This window comes from Acinonyx jubatus, chromosome B3 (genome assembly GCF_027475565.1).
Source record: "Acinonyx jubatus isolate Ajub_Pintada_27869175 chromosome B3, VMU_Ajub_asm_v1.0, whole genome shotgun sequence".
In the NCBI taxonomy this organism is placed as follows: Eukaryota; Metazoa; Chordata; class Mammalia; order Carnivora; family Felidae; genus Acinonyx; species Acinonyx jubatus.
The window spans coordinates 82,969,138-82,994,633 of NC_069386.1; the positions used below are offsets into that span (position 1 = coordinate 82,969,138).

The 25,496-nt window shown below is 39.1% G+C and overlaps 1 protein-coding gene across 6 annotated transcripts in view; it reads left to right on the forward strand.

Moving 5' to 3' along the window:
* Positions 1–25,496, forward strand: part of PRORP (protein only RNase P catalytic subunit) — a 132,504-nt gene that overhangs the window by 103,341 nt on the left and 3,667 nt on the right. For 4 of the 6 annotated variants that reach the window (XR_008299360.1, XM_027065580.2, XM_027065578.2 and 1 more), the window contains one exon: positions 24,285–24,433. Coding sequence is in view for 3 of the 6 variants with exons in the window: in XM_027065580.2 (XP_026921381.1) it covers positions 24,285–24,433 (149 nt within the window). In the remaining 3 variants the exon portion in view is untranslated. Of the gene's footprint in view, positions 1–2,869; positions 2,959–24,284; positions 24,434–25,496 lie in introns of those variants that run through there. The other 2 variants (XR_003422458.2, XR_008299361.1) reach the window with 2 other exon arrangements.

Here is a 25,496-nt window from a genome sequence, read left to right on the forward strand (position 1 = left end):
ATATTATCTGATTTTATCCTCATATGTTTCTTTGGAGTAAGTGGTTGTATTTTTGTCATTTTACATATGAGGAAACAGGCTCAGAAGTTAAGTGACTTGCCCAGAGGTTAACAGCTGTCTAGTACTACACGGAATCCATATACTGTGCTTTTCTCAGAGATGTTCTGCCTCCCCGAAAACGAACAATATTTCTCAAAGCAAATGATCAAATTCTCACCGTTTGAATGCCAGCTTGGCAGCATATCATGAGTTGGTTAGATCAGGCAGTGGGTAAATAAGAACAGATGATCTGATTCATGCTATGGGCTATGGACTGAATTGTGTACCCCTGCCATGTTGAAGCCCTAACTACCAATGTTTAGGTTAACATGAGGTCATGGGGGGTTCTTATGAGAAGAGGAAGAGACCTGAGATTAGTGTCAGAAGAGGAAGAGACAGCTCTCTCTCTCTGCCACGCCAAGGACACAGTGAGAAGGCAGCTGTCTGTGAGCCAGGAAGAGAGCATTTACCAGAATCCAACCATGCTGGCTCCCTAATCTCAGACTTCCAGCCTACAGAACTATGAGAAATACATTTCTGTTGTTTAAGCCACCCAGTCTATGATATTTTGTTATGGTAGCCCAAGCTGACTAAGACAGTTCATAAAATGATTTTCTTGTGATAACTCCCAACTGCAATATTTTCTAGAATTTGATGCCTGCCTGGTCTACATCTTACAAACAGTATTGTCCTTCCTTTTGGCAGGTGACAGATAACAGGCACATTATTGCTTCTGCATTTCCTATATTGCCTAATAGGAGTAAGTAAATGAAGCCATACCATTGCCATTTCAACTCAGTGGTATGTCACACTGAAATAACTTTCCCATGGACATGAATTGTCCTGCCTTGTCTAACTGGAAAACCAAGGGTCTTCTGCTCTGTTCTCTATTTAAAAAATGAGAAAAGTTTTTTTAAACAGAGTGCTTGATAGGAATGTTGTGCAGACTGGCACAGAGTTGGTGGTTTATAAATCATTTCACTATCACCAGAGTTACTACTCAGACTGCATTCTGTACACATACATTCTAATTTTAGCATCCTTTAAAAATATTGTGGCTACCATTTCCTGGATAGTGGTCAAAATTTAAACCATTCTTTTCTTTGTTTTAAAACTGACTCAGGTAAGTTTTCTCACTTTGCCTGTTTCTGTTTTGGAAAATCATGCCTTTGAAAACAAATTATTTTGTTTATTCCCATTCATAGATAGCTTTGGGGCATATATGGGCAGGCGCATGTGCATGTGAGAGTGTGTGTGATCATAGTCATTTCTAAGGCAACCAGTTGTATTTTGAAGCAGCAAATAATCCCAAGGACAGCTATTATGCCACCTACTTTTGGATGTATCATTTTCCCAATACTCTCTTCCTAGGCATATATGCAGGAGAAACCAAAATTTAATTCAAGTAAACATCTGTGAATTCGCATATAGAATCAGACTGCACTTTTTAGCATATCAGAAGGTCTTAGTGATTTTCTGACTATCTGGTGAGTCTTAAAAATTAATACCTTCACCTACAGTATGGACATAATTTTGATGAAATCTTAAAAATCCCATTTCTAGGCTTGGTGTAAATTTACAAAGTAGGATATAGTGCCTTGGAAAGTGTATTTTTTTACATTAGATTTCTTAAATTGGGCATATTTCAAAAAATCTCTTGCTGTCTTTCAAAAATGCTGAAAATTATGGCTGCACTATTAATGCACGAAATTTGGAAATGGAATGAAAAGCCTCACATACTTGGGATTTTTAATTTTTTTGTTTTGTTTTCTGAGACATGTCAATGTGAAGGTATTTCATATTGAATGAAAATAAAGGGAGACTTTGACCTCCCATGCCTCATCCTTCTTTTTTGTCAAATCCTCACTTAGAGTAATCTTTAGAAAAGGTTTGACATCAAAGAGATCTGGGTCAGGATTCTGGCTCTGTCATGTATTAACTAGGTTACTAGCTTGGGCAAATAACTTCATTGCAAAGTTAACACTCTAAAACCAAACTTTCTGTCTCCTCCCTTCCCTCCCTCAGACCTATTCTTCTTTCTATATCCTCTATTTGGTTTGCTGGTACCACTGTCCATCCAGTTACCCAAGCCAGCAATTCCAGGTATTTCTACCTTCTTATTCTCCACATTCATGAAATTAACAAATCCTGCAAATCAATATTGCCTCCTAAATTAATCCCTCCAGTCCTGCACTAATATGGTAGCCACCAGTCAGTGGGGCTGTTGAACCCTTGAAGTGTGGCTAACCAAACTGAGAAGTGCTGTAAGTGTGAAAAACACACCATGTTTTGAAGATTTAGTGTACAAAGGGATAGGAACTAGTTCATTAATAATTTTTATATTAATTTCATATTGAACTTTTGATTTTTGATATTGAACTACATTTTTGATGTAGTGTGTTAAGTAAAAATATTTTGTGTTTCTTTTTGTTTATTTTCTTAACTTTTAAAAAAAATTTTAATGTTTTATTATTTATTTTTGAGAGAGAGAGAGAGACAGAGCATCAATGGGGGAGGGGCAGAGAGAGAGGGAGACACAGAATCCGAAGCAGGCTCCAGGCTCCAAGCTATCAACACAGAGCCCATGCAGGCTGGAACCCACCAACCGTGAGATCATGACCTGAGTCCAAGTCGGATGCTCAACTGACTGAGTCACCCAGGCGCCCCTCTATTTGTTTTTAATGTGGCTACCAAACTTATATTTGCAGCTCATGTCATATTTCACTTGGGCTGTACTTCTCTCGTCTGTCTTGTCCTATCTTATTTAGACTCTTCATCTCTCACTACTGCTGAAGTTTAATAATTGACCTCCCTACATTTTGAACCTCAGTGAGAATGCTCTTTCTGAAATGGACATCTGAAAGTGTCACTACTCTGCTGCCACAGCTCTTCAGAGGCTTGTCATCACATAAACCCAAGGTACTGTACAGTGCACAGTCCTGATTGTTTGACTTCTACGTACCTCTTGGCCCTTCTCTCACCTTCTCAGCACCTCCTTCCTCCTACCCTGCACTGTACATTCCACCAATTCTAAAATTCCTGCCTTTCTTTAAACATACTGTGTTGTTTCATTCATCTGTGCCTCTGCATTTGCTACTTCTTTAATCTAGAATATTCTCCCCTATATTTCCCCCATGTGACTAGGAAGTTTCGTTTCATTTCATTTTAACTTTCAATACTTGCCACAGGCCTCTCTTTTCAGCCTCCTTTGTAGAGATTCTGCCAACACCTTATATTTACTCCCAGTGAGCTCTAAGCTCCTTGAGGGTAGGTTACCATGTCTTGCTCACCCTTCTGTCACCTGGAGCAGAAGAGTTATATCCACTTGGTAAATTTTTGTATTGCACTAAAACTATATATATTACAGTGATTTGTTTACATGTCTGTGTCCCTGGACAGAACTCTTGGAAGAAAAGAAGTGAATCTTATTGATATAAAGATCTATTAAAAAAAAAAAAAGGTCTATATATCCCAGCACCTCAAGTAGTGCCTGCCAGAGTGGACACCATATTTGCTGAATTGAATTAAATAAATTCAGGTAGAACCTACTCTGAGATCTGCTGATTTTCAGATTGACCTTTTAGGCTCAGTCATTCAGAGAATTACTGATTTGGAAGATCTCTAGGAATCCTTTTTTATCTTTAGTTTGGGGGATTACTGTGTGTGCTGTTGTTGCTATTTTTCCCCTTCGTTTTAGGTATACTGATTTGTATACCTAAAGTTTGAGGTATACTGATTTGCTTTATAGATATTCGAAATAGTGAAATGATTACCATGCTAAATTTAGTTAACATATCCGTCACTTCACATAGTTTTTTTTTTTCTTGTGATGAGAACTTTTAAGATCTACTCCTTAGCAACTTCCAAATATATAATGCAGTATTGTTAACTGTGGTCACCATGCTATACTTTACATTCCTAGAACTTACTTACCTTACAGCTGCAAGTTTGTACCTTTTGGCAACATTCACCCGTTTCCCCCACTTTCTTCTTTCTATTTTTTAACCATCAGACGTTTTTCTTGTTTTCTAAAGGTAGTATACATGTTCATTGGGGAAGAAGTCAAATACTATCAAATGATAGAAATTGAAAATTCTTGGGGCACTTGGGTGGCTCAGTCAGTTTACTGTCTGACTTCGGCTCAGGTCATGATCTCGTGGTTCATGGGTCGAGCCCTGCGTCAGGCTCTGTGACCGCTCAGAGCCTGGAGCCTGCTTTGGATTCTGTGTCTCCCTCTCTCTCTCTCTCTGCCCTCCCTTGCTTGTGCTCTGTCTCTCTCTCTCTCTCAAAAATAAACAAACATTTAAAAATTAAAAAAAAAAAAGAAATTGAAAGTTCTCTCAGTTCTGCTCCTCAAAGGAAACCACTGATAACAGTTAAGTGTGCATCTTTCAAGACTGTTTTCACACATACACACAATTATTTTGCACAGAAATGCCATCATTAAACATAGTTTTCTAAAATTTGCATTTTAAAAAATATATGCATTTCCAGTAAGTACAAAGTTTTGGAAGTGTCTTTGAACAGTCAGATTAGGGCAATGTTCCATAGTCTGCCTTTGTTCCTGGGCTGGTTAGAGTGCTGTTCTCTGCTGACCTACTTTACAGCCCAGTGATCATTCCTTAACACTTGTAGAGGAGAAAGCACCTATACCCAGAGGTTGCAGTATATGACCCTGCCACAAATAGAAAATATATCTGGAGTCTTGTTTGTTTCATCTTAAAAGTCAGTATAGATCTTGCAGTTGAAGATATCACAGCAGTTCTGTGTTTGTTTTCAAATCAGAAGCAAGGAGAGTCTCAAAACTGAAGTAAAATGGTCAGTCCAGGAGGATGTGCCTGTTTATCCTATGGGCTTCTGGGTGCCCCCAATATGTTGCCAAGTACTGTTTGTGCATACCCCAGTGTAAGAAATACAGCGTTAGGCTGTCAAAAAAAAGTAGCTAGGGATTTCCCACAACTCAGGAAGGAGGAAGCAATAGATGTTACTGGAAAAATCATAGTCACAGCTATAGATTAAGGGGCAGGATTAAGAAGGGGGGGGAACATTTTGAAAAGAAAGGAGTTAGAATCAAGATGTATTCAGTATAAGAGGGTTACTGATTAAGAGAATGGGTTTGAAGTTAGAATTAGCCCAGGTTTGAAACCTGGCTCTGCTATTTACTGGCCTGTGACCTTGAGCTAGTTCCTTAACTTTACTGAGCCTCAGTTACTCGTACGTAAAAGGGCATTAGGAGCAGGGTGGTAATAATGGTACCAAATTCATAGGACGTCTATGAGGATGAAGTGAAGATGTATATAAAGATGTTTAAAGTGCTTCTGACCCACCAGAATTGCCCAGTAAATTATGCTAAAGGGAGAAAAGAAGATGATTCTTTTTAGTTTACATGAGTGTTTATTCTGTATGCTTGGAAAAAGCCTCAAAATAGCTCTTCTACCAAGAACCAACTCAGTCTGCCCATATCTCTGCCTTGATTAGAACATAGTGAATACACTTGTCTCATTTGATATCTAATTCCTCTTCTCACACCTCTCCCTCAAATCACATCCCCATTATTGCTTCCTGCCATTTCCAGTTTCTGTGCCCCTATTTCTTTAAGAAAAGCAGAAGTGAGGGAAATGTGAGGGTTTGGGGATTTCTAAAAACTGTTCCTAAGTTCTCATTGTTACATTACATTAAACTATACTTATGTGAATATAATATTTGCCAGATCTTTACTCTGGGAAACACAAAGGAATTTCCCCATTAGTCTTACATTTTAACTTTTTGGAGGACAGGAATTATTGTATTGGGCATACATAGTATGAGAGTTACACAGTTATGAGAGTTCATTACATTGATTTCTCTGTTGTTTTATTTTTCACTCTACACTTTGATTTCTCTGTTGTTTTATTTTTCACTCTACACTTTGCAGATGGGGAAACTTAGGCTCTTAACTCACCTCAAGGGTATAAGGTACATTGCTGAGCCTCAACTATTAGATTTAAACATAGGAGGTTGCTATTTTGCACCTCAAAAATGGTAGAATATTGGGAACTTCATATGATTCATATTACAGAGCCTGTGTGTGTGTGTGTGTGTGTGTGTGTGTGTGTGTGTGTGTGTGAGAGAGAGAGAGAGAGAGAGAGAGAGAAACATAATCATCTATAAATAACACTTTTTTTTTAAGTTTATTTATTATCAAGAGATCATACGTGCATGCACGCCTGCAGGGGAAGAAGAGAGAGCAAGGGAGACAGAATCCCAAGTGAGCTCCATGCTGTCAGCAGAGCCTGACATGGGGCTAGAACCCATGAACTGGGAGATCATGACCTGAGCCAAAATCAAGAGATGGATGCTCTACCAACTGAGCCACCCAAGTGCCCCAAGAACACTTTAAATGTAAATGTATGATGTAAAGAATAATAATAATAAAACTCTCCTATACCTGTCAGATTAAGAAGCTCTCTGCCCTAACTTATTTTTCTTTCTTCTACTAACCTCTTCTTCATCCTGCCACCCTGAGTATGGTATAAATAATTTTCTTGCTCTTCTTTGTTTAGATTTGAAAAACCAAGTAGCAAGCTCAACCCTAGCTGTGTAAAGAAAGACCAGTGTTGTTGCTATTAGATGACAACTCCCTGGAGAAGGTGAACAGAATCTTTGGTTCATGGCTTCTCTGAGAGCTTGTAAGAGCCCCTTCTGGGGAAGTAAGCATTCAGCATTAGGCATGAGTCTTAGGAAACAGAGGTTTTATCAGGCATCTGGCAGAGTTATAGTTTGGATCAGTTAGACAACATTTGACAGAAATATGGTCAAACCAAACAGGCTGCTGTTTACTGCCTCTACACTCACATGGCTTTCCTCCAGCTTTTAGGAGTAGATCAAAGCAAAACTTTCTTGCATTTTCAGTAAAATGCAAGTCTTTACCGATCCAGGCAGCAGGGCAGGGAGTAGAGAGTATAGTAACTCCAGACTGTGGTTAAGACAGCCAAGTACAAGCTCACGCATTTGAGCACTCTATGCTCAAATGAAAACGATGATGTGATGGTAGTGGAGATCGTGGTGATGACTGTCCCTAGTGTGGCTGTCTCTGGACTCACTTTCCAATCTAGATTGATTGCCCTCTGAATCTGATACATAGACAATTATCCTGGAATCTCTCTTCACCATCCTCCTGCAATTCCCATCGCCTCTCTCCTGTATTGGATTCTATTTCCTGTCTTCTTCTTTCTTGGGTTAGTGTCTTTAGTGGAAAACATTCTCCAGGAGCTTCTTAAGGAAGGATGCATGGGAGGTAAAATTTTGGAATGCTTCCATGTCTGAAAGTGTCTTTATATTATTCTTACATATGATAGAGTGGCTGAAAATAGATCTCTAGGTTAGAAATAATATTCTTCCAGAATTTTAAAGATAGTACTTTATGTTTCCAGTGTTGAAAATTTGAAGACATTTGTTTTTTGTTTTTGTTTTTTTACTTCTATTTGCATTTAGTTTATGCAGAATGTACTTCAGAGCCATAAGTTTTTGTTTCTTCAGTTTCCTCTAGGATATCCTTCTCCTCTGTGCAACCTCCTCTTCTGCTTTAGGAACAATCTGCTCTTTTTTCAGTAAGGATCATTTCAGTGTGGAAGGGAGAGCTCATGTATGGGTTAATCTGCATGAGCCCTGTAAGTTCTGCACCACATCTTGGGGTCTTTGCTCACCTGGATGTGCTCAATGACCAGAAAATCTACATCCAAATCCTTAAGTTCAGCATTACTCTGTGCATTTTTAAACACGTACAATAAAAATTTGGCACTCTTTTTGGGACACCAACCTTGTGTCTAGCCCCACTCTTTGTAGCAATGGAATGGCATACATTGCTTCTGCAAAGTGACATCCTTCAGATACTGTGTGGCTTTTTGGATATGCATACCCTTGATGGCCTAGGCAGTTTCACATGTGTTGTTAAAGTGAACATGAAGATTTGAACCTCTTTTTTTTTTTTTAAGAGAGAGAGCACATGCTCACAAGTATGGGGGACGGGGGGGGGAGGGAGAGATACAGAGAGAGAGAGAGAGAGAGAGAGAGAGAGAGAGAGAGAGAGAGAGAGAGAATCACAAGCAGGCTACATGCTCAGCACGGAGCCTGACACTGGGCTCAATCCCAACAAGCTTGGGATCATGACCTGAGCTGAAATCAAGAGTCTGAAGTTCAACCAGCTGAGCCACTCAGGCACCCTTGAACCTCTTGATTTGCATGATTTTGTATGATTTTTTGGGTCAACTGAATAGTGAACCATTTTCAGAGATCATCTCAGGCTGCTTACAGGAAGAGTGGAAATCTGAAGACATTCTGACTCCCGATCTTTTCTATATGATTTTTTTTTCTCTCTTTGGAAGCTTTTGGAATTGTCTTTTTGTTTCCAGCATTGTAAGCTTTTACAGTAGTGTGACTTGATATGGTCAAGTTGCTATCCATTCATTCTAAAAACTCTTATCTTTCTGTTTTGGGAAATGTTCTTTGATTATTTCATTGATGACCCCTCCTCTCTTTTTTCCCTGTTCGTTCCCTTCTTCCTCTCTCCCTTTCTTCTTCTCTGTCTCTCTCTGTCTCTTATTCAGATGTTAGATCTTCCAGGCTGGTCTTCTAAATTTCTTAATTTTTATCCCTTTGCTCCTTTCCTGGGAGGCCTCTTCAGTGTTCTCTTTCTACCCTTCTATTGCTTTTTTTTTAAATTCATGGTTGCAGCCATATTTTAATTCCTAAGAGCTCTTCTTTATTTTCTTCCTTTAAAAAAAATACATAATGAATATATATTATCTCATGATTTTAATGATAAGTTTTTGTAGGATTTTGGCCTTGTCCCTTTATAGTCTTTTGTTTTTGTTTTTTTTTTCTTATTTATTTTAGACTCTTCCATGTCATAGGCTCTCCACAGCTGTGATAATTCTTTGCTATGTGCTTAAGATTAAACATAATCTCAAGAGCTGATTAGAAGCTCTGGGTGTGTAGGTGGGGCTTATTGACTTCATGGTAGGGTGATCTGGGTGGGCCATTTGTTGGGGAATTCCCAACAGTCAGTATGTCTAGGGTTTTTTCTTTGCCTGGTCAGATTCCCCAAAGGAGAGTTTCCAATCTCTTGACTGCAGGGCCAAGGGCTTACTACTGCCAGTGTTTCTGAGAGCCAAGTAGAGGAACAGGAACAGGTCTGAGTTTCTCTACATCCTGCTTTCAATATACGTATATTCACGTCATGCCTATTTTTCAGTATTGTATTCACACTGTGAAATGTGCACAGTACTTCAATATAGAGATCCTTTGATTTACCACATCCAAGTAATGAACCTTCAGACTTCCTACCCCCACCACAGCAGAAACAGTATGTATGTGGAGTGGGGAGGGAAGATTTAGGAATCTGATGCTTCCTTAACAGCTTTTATCCAGGTCTTCTGAGTGAAGACATACGCCTCCAGTTAGCCTGCCTCCTTTGCTTCCAGTTCTGGAGTATTTTGAGAAACTAGGTTGGTTCTTAGTTCATCCCTCTTCAAAATTGACTTTGTTGGATCTGCAAGATTAGTTACCACCTGTCCATCTCCTTTCCAGCTTCCAAATTTTATTGCTGTTATCTCCCTTGTTTCCAGGTTCTTGTGGATTTGTCATTTTAGAAGGCTCTGTATTATAGGTTTAGTAGGGTTTTAAGCGGGGTTAATATTAGATGCATGTGTTCCTTTTGTCTTCTTAACTTGAAAGCTTATGTTCTACTCTTAACAAGTGTTGACAGAGAGATTAATACAAAAATCACCGAGGTCTGTGATAATACCAAAATAATCTCTCTTTTCTTTCTTTTTTATCTGTTTTATTCTCTTTCTGTTTTGTTTTTTGTTTCTGTTTTTTGAGGGAGTGGGAATACAGTGGGGTTTGGGAGGTCTAAATTTACTAATCCAGACTGTACTGTCTAATAATAGCTAGCATTTATTGAGTATTTTTCCATGTGCTTTGTAGCTAAATGAATCTAAATTAATCATCATAATAACCCAATTTGTATCTCCATTCTACCAATGATGAAACAGAGGCCCAAAAAAGAAATGTAACTTTCTTGAGGTCACACAGCTCTGACACAGTAGAGCCAGAATTTGAACTAGGCAGCCTGATATCAAAGCTTATTGCTGTTAATTACTATACTATCAAATACTAGATATGAATTGCAAAAGTTTCTTTTATGTCTCTATTCAGTTTCATTTACCATATCAGCCTTTCCACTACAGAACTGTATAGATGACTTGGAACATTAACTGGAGATATCCAAGGTGTCTTATTATATTCCTATGTCTCTCATATATTTAGAACTGACAGGCTTGTTCAAGAAAACAAAATCAAGGGGCACCTGGGTGGCTCAGTCAGTTGAGCGTCTGACTTCAGCTCAGGTCATGATCTCATGGTCATACTGCTCATGGGTTTGAGCCCCATGTCAGGCTCTGTGCTGACAGCTTGGGGCCTGGAGCCTGCCTCAGATTCTATCTCCATCTCTCTGCCACTCCCTTGCTCACACTCTGTCTCTCTTTCTCAAATATAAATAAACGTTAAAAAAAACTTTTTTAAGTGAACAAAATCAATAGCCATAATATACTCTTGTGTGTGGCTCTCTACTAAAATAGAACCTATGTAAATCAATGCAGCCATGGAAAGGTTACATAAATTTTCAAGCCTCCACAGCCCCAGTCATCATATTCTTTCTTTTCTAGTCATTAAATGGTATCTATGAGCCTGAAAGTATTTACATACTTTACCAGTGTGAGCAGATTACTCCCCGTACATGGACTGGATCTAGAACCCTAGTGGAAATTTTTATTAAATTGTTGCAAGTGGAAATTAAAATGTATCCAAGTAAGTTAATTTAATCTTCCTGAAATTAGTTTTCAGCCTTCAAAATACTATCCTTTTCTGTCTCACAGTGATAAAGGAAACGCAAGTATCTTACAGAGAAACTAAAAAGACCAAAGGATGCATGTAATGTTTGGAGAAAAGTCATACTATGAGTCAGGAGCCAAATCTTCTGTTTTCTAGACAGTGCTGACTCTCAGCTAGCTGGGGAAATCCATCTTGGCCAAGTTAATCATTCTCTAAAAGGCTGGACAATTGTGTGGGTGCTAATGGCATCAGAGAAGACAAGGTATGCAGGAAACACATCCCACACTTGACAGGATGTTCCCAGGGCAGGAAGGGCATTTCTCTTCCTCAGTAGAATTGTTTCATTGAATAAAGACAACGTGAGATCATTCAAATCTCCCCAAAATACCAAAGACTGATGAAAGCAGGATATATAGAACATGGTGAGTCTAGTGTAAACCAGTGGGATCATTTATGACATCATAATAAAGTAACAGTATTTTGTGTATATACTTTCTTCCAAGAGATTCAAAGAAATTTACATAGTCAGTCATCAAAGTTTTAAATCTTCTGTGGTCAGAGTACATGGTCCCAGAGATGGGAGTGGAACCCTGGTTTAGTCTCAGCCTTTTCTCTCTGGAACTCTACCACCATGTTGATGAAGCTTCCATTTGTTTTTTGTTTTTTTTCAACGTTTATTTATTTTTGGGACAGAGAGAGACAGAGTATGAACGGGGGAGGGGCAGAGAGAGAGGGAGACACAGAATCGGAAACAGGCTCCAGGCTCTGAGCTATCAGCTCAGAGCCTGACGCGGGGCTCGAACTCACGGACCGCGAGATCGTGACCTGGCTGAAGTCGGATGCTTAACCGACTGCGCCAACCAGGCACCCCTGAAGCTTCCATTTGAATACCACCCAGTAAAGTACCCCTCCCCTCCTCACCCCAGCTTCTGCCACTTCTCTAAAACATTTCCTTTTTTCATCTTCTTCTAATTCTCCCATTTTCATCAAGTGCTAATCTACATCTTACATGGTGGATAGCTCTTGAACAGTTCCACGAACGAAGTATCATTCATCTTCCTTAAGTAAAGAATGATATCTCTCTCTAAGATAGAACTGAGGCTGAGACAGCACCAGTAAGTAGTTGGCAAATGAAAACATGATGAGAAGCCTTGAGCCAAAACTTTGGTGGTTTTCCTAAACTCCTCCTTGTTGGTATTTTCCAAGGTATACAGAAAAATGTTGAATATAGCAGTCACCTGAGCAGGAATTCTCTTCCCAAAACTTAGCTCAAGAGAACACTGAGACTTACAAAAACAGAAGAGAGAATGAAACTAGATATGAGCTTACCTGCAGATGGTAGAAACAACACAGAAACAAGTAGAAAACTCCATTGTTCAGTGTAAGTTATGACCTGCCTTGTTTTTTCTGCTGTAAACTTTGTGGAGAGCACAGTGCATCAGTTATAAACATTGTGTTTGTAGTCTTCTGAGTCTGAGAACACTGCCTCTATAGAATCATTCATTGTGTATCTAAAGTGATTTCATATTCTTAGTTTGTGGGAAATAATTGTCAATATTAATTAATGCACATGAAAGAAAAGGACCCAAAGAATTTTTACTTACTTTTCTTGCTTGCCTTTGACTTAAATGTTTATTTATTTTTGAGAGAGAGAGAGAGAGAAACAGAGTGTGAGTGGAGGAGGGGCAGAGAGAGAGGGAGACACAGAATCCAAAGCAGGCTCCAGGCTCTGAGCTGTCAGCACAGAGCCTGACTCGGGGCTCGAACTTATGAACCATGAGATCACGATCTGAGCCAAAGTCAGATGCTTAACCAACTGAGCCACCCAGGTGCCCCATAGCAACATTGTATTTAAAATTAATCTGCTTTCTGGAGCTCCTGAGTGGCTCAGTCAGTTAAGCATCCAACTCTTGGTTTTGGCTCAGGTCATTATCTCACAGTTCGTGAATTTGTGCCCCGCATCAGGCTCTGCATTGACAGCATGGAGCCTGGGGATTCTCTCTCTTCCCTCTCTCTCCCTGACCCTACCCCATTTGTGCACTCTCTCTCTCAAATAAACTTAAAAAAATTTTTTTTTAATTTTTCATTTTGCAGTTCAGGTGCTGAACTACAGCTGTGTGTATGTGTAAAGAGGAGACAGGTCAAAGACAAAATCACTTCACATCTTCCTTGGTGTGAGCACTAGTATGGTTTTATCTGAGAAAAAATGAGGCCTCCAAAAGCTTGGACCAGTCAAATGCATGATGCCTTGCTCCTCAAACACCCCACCTGATCAGTTTTTACCTATAAACAGCTGCTGGTCATTTTCAGAGAGAACAACTTCTACTTTAATTAAGCTCCCCATCCTTTTTTTTTTTTTTTCCTTATTTAAATTTTAGTTAGTTAACATACAGTGCAATATTGGTTTTCAGGAGTAGAATTCAGTGATTCATCACTTAAGTACAACACCCAGCGCTCATCACAAGTGCCTTCCTTTAATACCCATCACCCATCTAGCCCATCTGCCACCCACCTCCATCCATCAACCCCCAGTTTTTCTCTGTTATTAGGAGTCTCCTGTAGTTTGTTTCCCTCTTTTCTCTTTTTTTCCCACTTCCCATCTGTATATTAGATCCTTTAAAGAAAACTGTCCACAGCCAAGTGCAGGAATTTCAACTTTCCATGATTCCTGAAGAGCTGTTTACACTTATTCATTTCACACGTTGAATATTACCATCAGAAGCTGCCAGGGAATGATACTGGGTGCCTTATCCACTGGGTACTGGGCTCCAACTAGCTGAATAGAATTGGGGACTGGGGCGGGGGGGCGTCTGCTCTTAACTAAGGCTAAGATAAGTAAATACAACTTCTCACCACCACCCCCCATTCTCCCCCCCACACACACACACACTAATACATTAAAAGGAGAAAGGTAGGGCTGAAGGTGGAGAGGTAGGTTGAGGAAGGAAACATACTTCAGCACTAACATGCGGCCTCCTGGGACCCCTTATCAAATTGACCCCTGGTGGTTTCCAAAAGTCATTAGAGGGGAGAAACATTGCCAGAAAGAACATGCCGTGAAAGCCAGATGGTTTTGAGATCCTTGCTCCAAAGATCTTTCCATATAGAAGTTGTATGTGAGTTGATGTCATTTTACATTTTTACTGATGATAACTTGATAGATAAATGTTCATAATACTGTTGAGGATAGTGGGAGGGGGAGTGAAGAGGGTGGGAGGTAACTTATTTCACATTTTAAAAATAAAGCAATCTGAGTAAATAAATAAAATAGGAATTTGAAATTCCTGACTCAGGCCAGAACCCCCAAACCACAGATCCTATATTGATAAAAATTTGGAGTGAGATCTTCAGTAGTAAATAGGGAGAGCGATATTAGATGACTGATGTTTTGATGATGGTTCCACCTGTAAGTGCCTTTGGACCAAATGCGGAGCAAGGGATTATCATTACCCACACTGGCCTTCTCACTCAGCCAGGATGATGCCTGCTGAAAATCTCCCTACTGTGCCAACTGCTACTGCCTCAAGGCACTCCCGGCTTCCACCCTCTTCTGGGTTTTTATGCTGTCTGGCTTGCTCTGTGAGTCCGAGGTCAGCTCCTACTCCTAATCTCACACCAGCTGTATCTCCTCCGTGTCTCTGCCCTCAAGCCTCCTGCTCTACCCTCCCCACCATCCCGCTGCCAGTGACTCACCTCCTGTCGCACACAGAAAATAGAAACTGTCAGGAGGAGTGACCTCACATTTCAACATACACACCACACACATACATAGACGAACCACATGGTCAGGCCAATTTATCTATGCTCAAATCCATTTCAGTGCTAGAGGTGTTCTCTCTTTCTTTCTTGCCTATTCTCTGGATTCTCTTACTGCTTTCTCAGGAAACTTGTTCCAACAATTATCCTTTCTGTGCCTTGTATCTTCATCCTTTACCTTGCCGCTGACTTTTTCTGATCAGGATATAAATATTCTCAAGTCTTCTGTCTTTAAAAAAACAAAATCAAATACCTCCTCCCTTCAAAATGAAGCTTCTGGAGATTGGAAGTTTTGAAGAGACCACACAACATCGTTTCTGAAATGAAAAAGCAGAATTGTTATTTTTGGTAAACAAAATACAGATATGCTTGTAAAACAGAGTCTCTCTGGAAAAAGCAAACTGTAACCTTATGTAGTTTAGGAAACCAACTGAAATCCCACTCCTGTCCCCGTGGCTTCCTCAAAATGACTCCACGTTGCAGGCCACACTTTGGTGTCTCTATAAGCACTGATACCTAGCCTCTCCTTTCTTCTTAAAAGCTCTTGATAGTCTGAGAGACTTCTGTCTCCTGGTTTTTCTTTATCTCTCTGACCATTCCTCAGTTGACATTAAATTCTTATCATTCTAGCCTTCAAAAAATAGTATTCTTCATATTTCATCCTCAGCTTTATTCCTTTCTGTCTGTATCCTTCCTGTTAAACTTCTACTCCATGATGCCTTGGAATCTTTATCTCCAGCCCAGAGCCCCCTGCTAGATAGTAGAGTCACATAACTGGCTGCCCACTGGATATCTCCCACCTGGGGATATGATGAGCTTTTCTTCTCATAGACCCTGTCTTGGTACTAACATTTGTCCAGCTGTCCCAGTCTTCCTTGGTTTATCCCTCTCCTCATTTCCACAGGTAATCAGTGACTAAGCTTGATCAGTTCTGCTCCACTAACTCTACTAACTTAGAAGGCTCTCATCTCTCCAGCTTTACTGCCCGTGCCTCAGTTCTCATCTCTTACTTGAATTACTGCAGAACCCCCCCCCCCCCCGCTACTTGATCTCCTAGTCTAGCCTTCTCAAAGTTCACAGTTTTGATCTAACTTGGTAGTCATATCATGCTCCTGTTTTAAATTCTTTGTTTCCCCCCCATTGCTTTCAGGTGGGAAAAGATTCCTTATCACAACTTACAAGGACCTTTGTGAACTGACTTCTACATTTATTTCCAGCCTTATTTGTGGCATTCCTCAGGTCATCCCACACCTTTGCTTAAACACATTTGACAGCTTGCAGTTCCTCGAATTCGGTGTACTAATAAAGAGCTTCCACCTTCAACATGCTGCTCCTTGTCCTTGGAAATTCCCATTCCTTGCCTGGATAATTCATCTGAAACCTCAGCGGTCGCTTCCTCTGTGGAGACGTCCCTGACCACCCTCCCTACCCTCAATGTGATTTAAGTGCCCATCCCTTGTGCTCCCTCTTAGACTTATTCAATTCTGTTAGAATCATTTGACTGTAAACTCCTGGAGGTTAGGGATTACTGTGTCTTTATATCTGTATCTCCAGTGCCCCCTGTTTATTGACTGACAGAGAAGTTCTCGTTCATGTTCCATGAAGGAACTGGAGTTTCCCATACACGCACATACATGAGTACACACCAAAAAAAATCCTTGAGTTTGGTTGACTCTCTAGATCCAACTACTAATTTATAACAAAAACAGGGGACTGGAGAATATGTTACATGATACCATAGGGTTGCGGTCAGCAAAATCTAAGTACAGGAAATACTGTAAAACAAACGGCCACATTTCTGTAACTGCAGTCAAGCAATTGAAATATATGGAGCTTTTTTAGATCCTGATTTTTTTTTTTTGAAAACTGTAAAAAAAATCATGAATGAGAAATACGAATAGTGTATATTTGACATTAAGGAATTATTGTTAATTTTTTAGATGTGATAATGGTATTATGTGCTTATTTTTAAAAAACAGTCCTTATGTTTAGAAGTATATTCTGACATATTTACAGATGAAGTGATATAATGTCTGGGATTTGTTTCAAAATAATATGAATGGGAGAATAATCTGGGTGGGGATATAGATGAAATTGGATTGGCCATAAGCTGATAATTATTGAAACTAGTGACAGGCACACAGTAGTGTGATTATATCTGACTGACTTTTGTTTATATTCTTAGATTTCTATAATAAAACTTTCATTGTGGCAAAACATACACAGCATAAAATTTATTTTAACCATTTTTATAGTTTCTAGTTTTTATTTAAATTCCAGTTAGTTAATGGGGCACCTGAGTGGCTCAGCCGGTTAAGCATCTGACTTCGGCTCAGGTCATGATCTCGCCGTTAGTGAGTTCGAGCCCCGTATTGGGCTCTGTGCTGATAGCTCGGAACCTGGATCCTGCTTTGGATTCTGTGTCTCCCCCTCTCTCTGCCCCTCCCCGACTTGCACTCTGTCTCCCTCTCTCAAAAATAAACAAACATTAAAAAAAATTAATAAATAAATAAATTCCAGTTAGTTAACATTTAGTATAATTTTATTTTCAGGATAGAATTTAATGATTTCATCCCATACATATAACACCCTATTTTAACCTTTTTTTTTCTATTTTAATGATTTTTAAGTGTACAGTTCTGTGGCATTAAATGCTTCACATTGTTGTCCCATCATCGTCACCATTCATCTCTAGAACGTTTTAATCTTCCCAAACTGAAACTCTGTACCCGTTAAACAATAACTCCTCATTTTCCCCCACCCCTACCCCTTACAATCAGTATATTTTCTGTCTATGAATTTGACTACATACGTCACATAAGTGGAATCATACAATATTTGTTCTTTTGTGTCTGGCTTAATGTCTTAAGTTAATGTAATGTTAACGTAATGTCTTCTAGGTTTCTCCATGTTGTAGCATGTATCAGAATTTTATTCCTTCTTAAAGCTGTATAATGCTCTGTTGTGTGTATATACACATTTTGTTTATCTTTCCATCTATTGATGGACATTTGGGTTGTTTCCAAAACTTTTTCCAGAAGGTATCTGATAATAACTATTCTCATATATAAGGTATACTGCTGAAGAACTGGCATAAAACTAATTTCTGTAGACATCAGATCCCAAAGGTTTAAGAGTTTTTGAAGACCTACAGTCCACACAACCCAGGAAGCGCAAGAGACTGCAGGGTGTGATGTATAAAGTTAAGAATAGGGAAAGGAAGTTACACTTGCAGTTTAGGATTACTCAGAAAAACTCTTGGTCTCATTGGCCTCTACCACCTCCCAGGCAGCTTTTCTACTTCCTGAGTATCCCTACGCAGTTATTTCTAACAGATGTGGCCCTGCCAAATGTATTTTTACCCTAAGCTCAGGAACTACCTTTCAGCAATTTTATACCAAAAATAAGTGTCACTTACAAGTAAAAAAAAAAAAAAACAAAACAAAAACAAACAAACAAACAAAAACCTTTTATCTGTTCCTGTAGGAGATAAACCAAATTAGAATGGAAGCCAAACCAGAAAGTGTTTGCATCAAATATTAGTCTGAAATTTATTCTTCTTCTTCTGGTTTTTGGAAAATTATCCTTTAGACATCCTAAGGAGCAATGGGGTTGGGCGGGGGGTGGTGGTGGCGTTGAGATCCAATCTCTGGTTAACCTTGAGATACCCAGAGAAGTTCTAGAATCAATTTGGAATTTTGGATACTCTCCAGAAGGAGCCATACTATTTATTTTGTTCTATTATGTGGCTCAGATTCTAGATTACTTAGACAAACCCAGAACTATCCCTTACCATTTCATTCATGGTTTTCCACATTAGAACAGTCCAGAGTGGATTGTGGCTTCTCTGGTCATGACTGTCCTGAGTTTAAGAAAACCCTTCCTTATCTTTCTTATCTAAACTTATTTCCTGCTGATAGTCTCAGGAGAGGATTGCCTTTTATATCTTATACTGACCATCCAGGATGCATTGGATATTTGTCACATACCCGTTTGTCCTTAGGAGCCCCAGTTTGTTTTGGTTTAGAGGTTTTGTTTTATTTTGGCTTTTTTGTTTAACTTCTTATTTTGAGATAATTGTAGATTCGTATACAGATGTAAGAAATAGTGACAGAGATCCCGTGTATCTTTTACCCACTTTCCTCCAATGGTAGCATCTTGCCAAACTATATTATCACAACCAGGATATTGACCTTGATACAGTCAAGATAGAGAACATTTCCATCACCACAAGGAACCCTCCTGTTTCCTTATTATAGCCATACCTACTTCCCTCCTGACCTCACCTTCTCTTTAGCCCACAGCTGCCACCAATCTGTTCTCAGTTTTTATAATTTTCTCATTTCAGACATGTTATGTAAGTGGAATCACACAGTACATAACCTTTTGTGTTTGGCTTTTTTCCCTCAAATAATTCTTTGGAAATCAATCCAGATTGTTGCAGTATCAATAGTTTGTTTCTTTTTATTGTTGTTTAGTATTCGATGATCTAGATGCACCAGTTTAACTGTTCACCTATTGAAGGACATCTGGATTGTTTCCAGATTTTGGCTATTACAAATAAACCTAAGTAGCTAAACATATGTGTACAAGTTTTTATGTGAACATAGGTCTTCATTTCTCTGGGATAAATGCCCAGAAATACAATACCTTGGTCATGTGGTAGTTGCATGTTTAGTTTTACAAGAAACTGTAGCTAGAGTGGCTGTACCATTTTAAATTCCCACCAGCAATATGTGAGTGATTCAGTTTCTCCTTGTCCTCACTCACCAGCATTTGGTGTCATTACTATTTTTTATTTAGCCATTTTGATAGATATATAGTGATCCCTCATTGGGTTATAATTTGCATTTCCCTCATGGCTAATAATTTTGGATATCTTTTCATGTGCTCATTTGTCATCTGTGTGCATTCTTTGGTGAAAGTTCTTTGGATTTTGTTTTGTTTTAAAAAAAAATTTTTTTAACATTTTTATTTGTTTTTGAGAGAGAGAGAGAGAGAGAGCGCGTGCGCGCATGGGCAGAAGAGGGGCAGAGAGAGAGGGAGACACAGAATCTGAAGCAGGTTCCAGGCTCTGAGCTGTCAGCACAGAGCCCAACATAGGGCTCAAACCCATCAACTGTGAGGTTATGACCTGAGCTGAAGTCAGATGCTTAACTGACTGACCTACCCATGCACCTGTTTTGCTTTGTTTTTAAGTAAACTTTACCCCCAATGTGGGGCTCAAACTCACAATACCAAGATCAAGGTCACATGCTCTACCACCTGAGCCAGCCAAGCACTTGAAAAGGTCTTTGTTCATGTTTTATTTGGATTATTTGCTTTTTTTTAACTGTTGAGTTTTGAAAGTTCTTTATATGTTCACTTCTTTGTTGAATATGTGGTTTGCAAGTATTTTCTCCCAGTCTGTAACTTGTCTTTTCATCTTTTTTAACAGGACCTTTCACAATGCAAACAGTTTTAATTTTGAAGTCCAATTTATCAACGTTTATTTATTTTTGGGACAGAGAGAGACAGAGCATGAACGGGGAAGGGGCAGAGAGAGAGGGAGACACAGAATTGGAAACAGGCTCCAGGCTCTGAGCCATCAGCCCAGAGCCTGATGCGGGGCTCGAACTCACGGACCGTGAGATCGTGACCTGGCTGAAGTCGGACGCTTAACCGACTGCGCCACCCAGGCGCCCCTTAGTCCAATTTATCAATGATTCCTCTTTTTTTTTAATTTTTTAAAAAGTTTTATTTATTTATTTTGAGAGCGAGGAAGAGAGAGAGAAAGCATGAGCAGGGGAGGGGCAGAGAGAGAGAGAGAATCCAAAGCAGGTTCTGTGCTGTCAGCGCAGAGCTCAACTCAGGGCTTGAAGTCACGAACTGTGGAATCACAACTTGAGCCAAAATCAAGAGTCAGATGCTTGACCAACTGAGCTATCCAGGCACCCCCAAAGATTCCTCTTATAGACAATGTCTTAGATGTCAAATCTAAGAACTCTGTGTAGATGTCTGGTCATGAAGATTTTTCTCCTAGGTTTTTTCCCTACAACTGTATAGTTTATGCTTTATATTTAAGTCCATGATCTTCTCTGATTTAATTTTCTGTATAAGGTGTGAGATTTAAATAGAGGTTCATTTTTTACTTATGGATGTCCAATTACTTCAGCACCATTTGTTGAAAAACTTACCTTTCCTTGGCATATTTATTTGGGTCTATTTCTGGGTCATCTATTCTGTTCTATTGATCTATATGCCTATCCCTTTACCAATATCACACAATGTAGATTACTTTAGCTCTGTAATAAGGCTTCAGATGAGGTAGACTTATTTTTTCCACACTTTATTATTTTTTTTTTTCAAAACTGTTTTAGCTGCTCTTCCTTTGCCTTACCCTGTAAGTTTATAATAATCTTGTCTATATCTACAAAAAAAAAACTTGCTGGGATTTTGATAGGAATTGCATTTAAAACCCATATATCAATTTGAGGAGAATTGACATCTTTACTGTCATGAGTGTTCCAATCCATGACCATGGATGGTGTTGTTGAGTTCTTCTATATACTTGCTGATTTTCCATCTGGGTCTTCTCTCAGTTGTTGAGAGAGGAATATTGAAATCTCAAACTATAATTATGGATTTGTCTGTTTCACTTTTGCATTCTATCAGCTTTTGCTTCACATATTTTGTAGCTCTGTTGTTTGGTGCACACACATTTAGGATTGCTGTGTCTACTTGGTGAATTGATCCTTTTATCACATAATGTCCCTCTGCATATCTGGTAATTTTCTTTGCTCTAAATTCTACTTCATTTAATATTAATGTAGCCACTCTGGCACTCCTTTAATGAATCTTTGCATGATTTAACTTATTCCATCCTTTAACTTTCCACTAGCCTATATTTTTATATTTAAAATGAGTTTCTTTTACGTAGTATATAGTTGGGTTATGTTTTTTAATCCACACTGCCTGCCTCTGTTTTTTAATTGGTGTATTAAAACCCTTTGTATTTCATGTCCTTATTGAAATGTTAGGATTTATGCCTGCCAGTTTATTTTTTGTTTTATATCATCTCTATTTTTTTTTCTGTTTCGTTTTTCCTGCCTTCCTATTGGCTACTTGAACTTTTTTATAGAATTCCATTTTTATGTATCTGTCCTGGGTTTTTTACTGTGTTTTGTTTTTTAATATATAGTGTGTTTTAGTGTGGATTTTTAATGGCTGCTCTGGGAACTGCATGTATATATGTACACACACACACACACACACACACACACACAATACCACAGTCTTCTGGTGTCATCATTGTAACAAGTTTTCTGTCTTGCTGGATGGCCTCTTTCCTGGTCCTTGGGCTATAGAAATTGCGCCTTTCTTGGGGTCTTTTTGTACCCATTGGCATTTCTGGGTTGCCAGCTTCTTCACTCTAAGTCTAGGATATATGAGTCAAAAAGAATATACAGGGAACTCACTTACCATGTCATTCTTCATGCCCTCAGGTCCCCAGCCAGTCTGCTTTTTTCTCTGTACCTTTCACAGTCTTCTTTTTTCTAATTTCTGATATTTTTCTTATGTGCAAAATGGGTATAAATTTCATTTTATGGTATTTTTCTTAAGGTTTTATTTTTAAGCAATCTCCACACCCAGCATGGGTCTTGAACTCACAACCCTGAGATCAGGAGTTGCACATACCATGGACTGAGCTAGCCAGGTGCCCCTATGATGTATTTTATATTTTAGATGTGTTTGAAAACATTTTGATTTTTGGAAACATCAAACTTTCAAAGTCTTTATATGTTTGTTTTTTAGAATGCCTGGGCTTTTTAGTAGTACTTTAGAGATAGGGAAAAGTAGATCTACTTCCATCTTCCAAGAAGTGGAAATCCCCCCCAGTTTTATGTTTGATCTAACATAGAATTAAGGTAAATTTTCTTTTTCTTTACTATTCTGAGTATACCTGTGACTCTAACCCAGCCCACTGGATCTAGCCTTGGAATTTACTGCAGAGGAAGTCTGCTCATGGCTAGACTGTCATAGAGTTTCAGGCCAGTGCCTTTATTCTGTAAACTCATCTTTCTTTCCTGTATCTTTCTTTTATTCTCTTTTGTTAGCATCATTTCAGAGAGCTGCTGCTACTACAGACCTCTAAGCCACAAGATGGTGCCCCAGAGCAGTTCAAGCTAATCCTTTTCTGTTCTTCCCTGGGCCCCTCTTTTTAACTTAATATTAGTAAACTCAAGGCCATTTATCTAAACCAGGGTATAGTAGTAAACTAAAAATATAAAGCAATAATCCAATGGAAATTCATATGGAAAATTTTAAAACTAATTGTCATTCTTCTTAATGAATCCAGTTGCCGTTTTATAATTGAGCTCACCGAAAATAATCTGTAATCTCAGCATAGCTTTAAGAAAGGAATGTTATGGGTGCCTGGGTGGCTCAGTTGGTTAAGTGTCCAACTCTTGATTTCAGCTCAGGTCATGATCTCACAGTTTGTGAGATCAAGCCCCGAATTGGGCTCCACATTGAGCATAGGCCTTCTTGGGATTCTCTCGCTCCCTCTCTCTGTCTCCCCCCTGCTTGTTCACATGCTCTCTCTCTCTCTCAAAATAAATAAATAAAGGGATGTTATAAATGCATTCTAAAGGAGATGCACCTCTCAGTATCTTTTGAGGTGTTTGAATCAATGAACCAAACTTTCTTATAGTGTAGATGTTTGCTTTTGATTACTAGCCTTTTAAAATTATGGCTTATAAGATTATATAAAAATGCATGAAATAAAACCACTGGTAAATACATATTAACAATCTTTGGGTGGGGAACAGAAATTGACAGATCTTTGAGTGGAAAAAAGAATTTCAGTGAAAGGTATCAGTCTCCGCAGAATCATGACATGGAAAAGTTGGCTGAAAAGATGCAATCTATTCCAGCCATATACAAACTTACAAGAAAAAAAAAAAGTAGAACACTTTGTTCACTTTATTCAAGTGACAACTTATGCAGAATACCTATGTATAAATGTACCAAAGCTGAGCTTGTTTTGGTTGAAACAGGGTCGGGAGTATAGGAACTAAACCCCATCCTCATTGAACCTCTCTGTCTCTATCCCAGTGGACTCTGCGGAACACACTTTAAAAATAATTCATTTTGGGGGCGCCTGGGTGGCTCAGTCGGTTAAGCGTTCGACTTTGGCTCTGGTCATGATCTCACCGTTTGTGAGTTCGGGGCCCTGCGTCGGGCTCTGTGCTGACAGCTCCGAGACTGGAGCCTGCTTTGGATTCTGTGTCTCCTTCTCTCTCTGCCCCTTCCCCACTTGTACTCTGTCTCTCTCTGTCTTTCAAAAATAATTAAATGTAAAACAACAATAACAACAACAACCTATTTTGTCTATGCTTAGGAACCCCTCCCCTCCCACCAGACCCAATGTAATGTAGCCTGACCAGTAGGCTGCAGTTGTAACAAAGAAACATTTGCTTCAGGCTTACAAAGATGCAGAATTGTTTTAAGGAATGTTTTCTCACCCCTTACCAGAAAAGAGTGTTTCACCATTGAGACTACCAGGTAGAAAAATCACTCCACTTACTTGACATTCTTCTCCTGGCCCTTTTGGGGACTGGCTTTGTGTTTTTTAGCTCTTGCATGTGGTCTCTCAACTAGCCAAGCAGAATCTGCAGCTGCTGGTCTTGGGCCGAAAGCACATGCTAACACAGCACTCCAGGTGGAGAAAGGATGAGATGAAAAAGGTGCAGAAGCAAGCCAGCTGCTTCTTTGCTGACAACATGTAAGTACTGAAGGCACTAGGTGAATTACACTAGGCTTCCATCATCTGCTTGTTAGTTACCTATTCTTGCCATTTTTAAAGTGCATGTGTCTGAATGTATATATGTACGTATATTCAGCCTCATTCTAAAAGAAGATTTGAAGCAGCTTACGAAAATATACTTTCTACAGCGGGATACATTTAAATGGGTGAGAAAATAAGGATAAAGGAGAAATAGGAGGGAAATAAAGTCAGAAGTGAGATGACTACACAGAATGCATGCCATAAGGTCCTACACAGATCATTTAACCAGTATTGTATAAATATGAGCACCCTCTGTGTTCTTGGAAAACAGCAGTCGTTCATTGAGTGCCTGCCTTCTTGGGATGTAAATAAGTAAACAAATAAAAAGGTCATGTAAAAAAATAAATAAATAAATTAATTAATTAATTAATTTAAAAAAAAAAAAAAAGGTCATGTAATTCCAGGCAGTGATCAATGGCTAGGAAGACAATAAAGCAGGGTAAATAGATTAAAAAGGATTAGGTAGGGGGTAGGTCAGAGGGTAGTAGATGGGGTGGTCAGGAATAGCCTTTTGGAGGGGGCAAAACCAGAGGGAAGGAGTCATTTGAGAAAATGGGGGAGGGTGGATGGAAGAACATATGAAGCAGAGGGAACAGCCACTGTTCAAAAAGCCCTGAAGCAGGAATGTGTTTGACATGTTTGAAGAAAGCAAACAAACTATTGTAGATGAGCTGTAGCAGCAAGAAGGAAAAGCAGGAGGTTCTGGACTCAGAAGGAAAGGACCATAGTACAGAAGACCTGTGGACTCAGATAGGCAAGCAAGGAGCCTAGAATTTATTCTAAATATAAAGGGAATGTTGCTATGAGCCACAGCTTCTCAGGAATCCAAAGAAACATGGAAAACATGGTGAGTGACAAAATGGTACAGTGTCCATAAAGAAGAAAGCAGCTAATCAGGAGGGGGCACAGACCCTCAACAGGACGTGTAAACTTTTAACATACACTTAGTTTTACATCCGATTTATGCTGACAAAAGTTTATTTTTAACTTTGCCTGGATC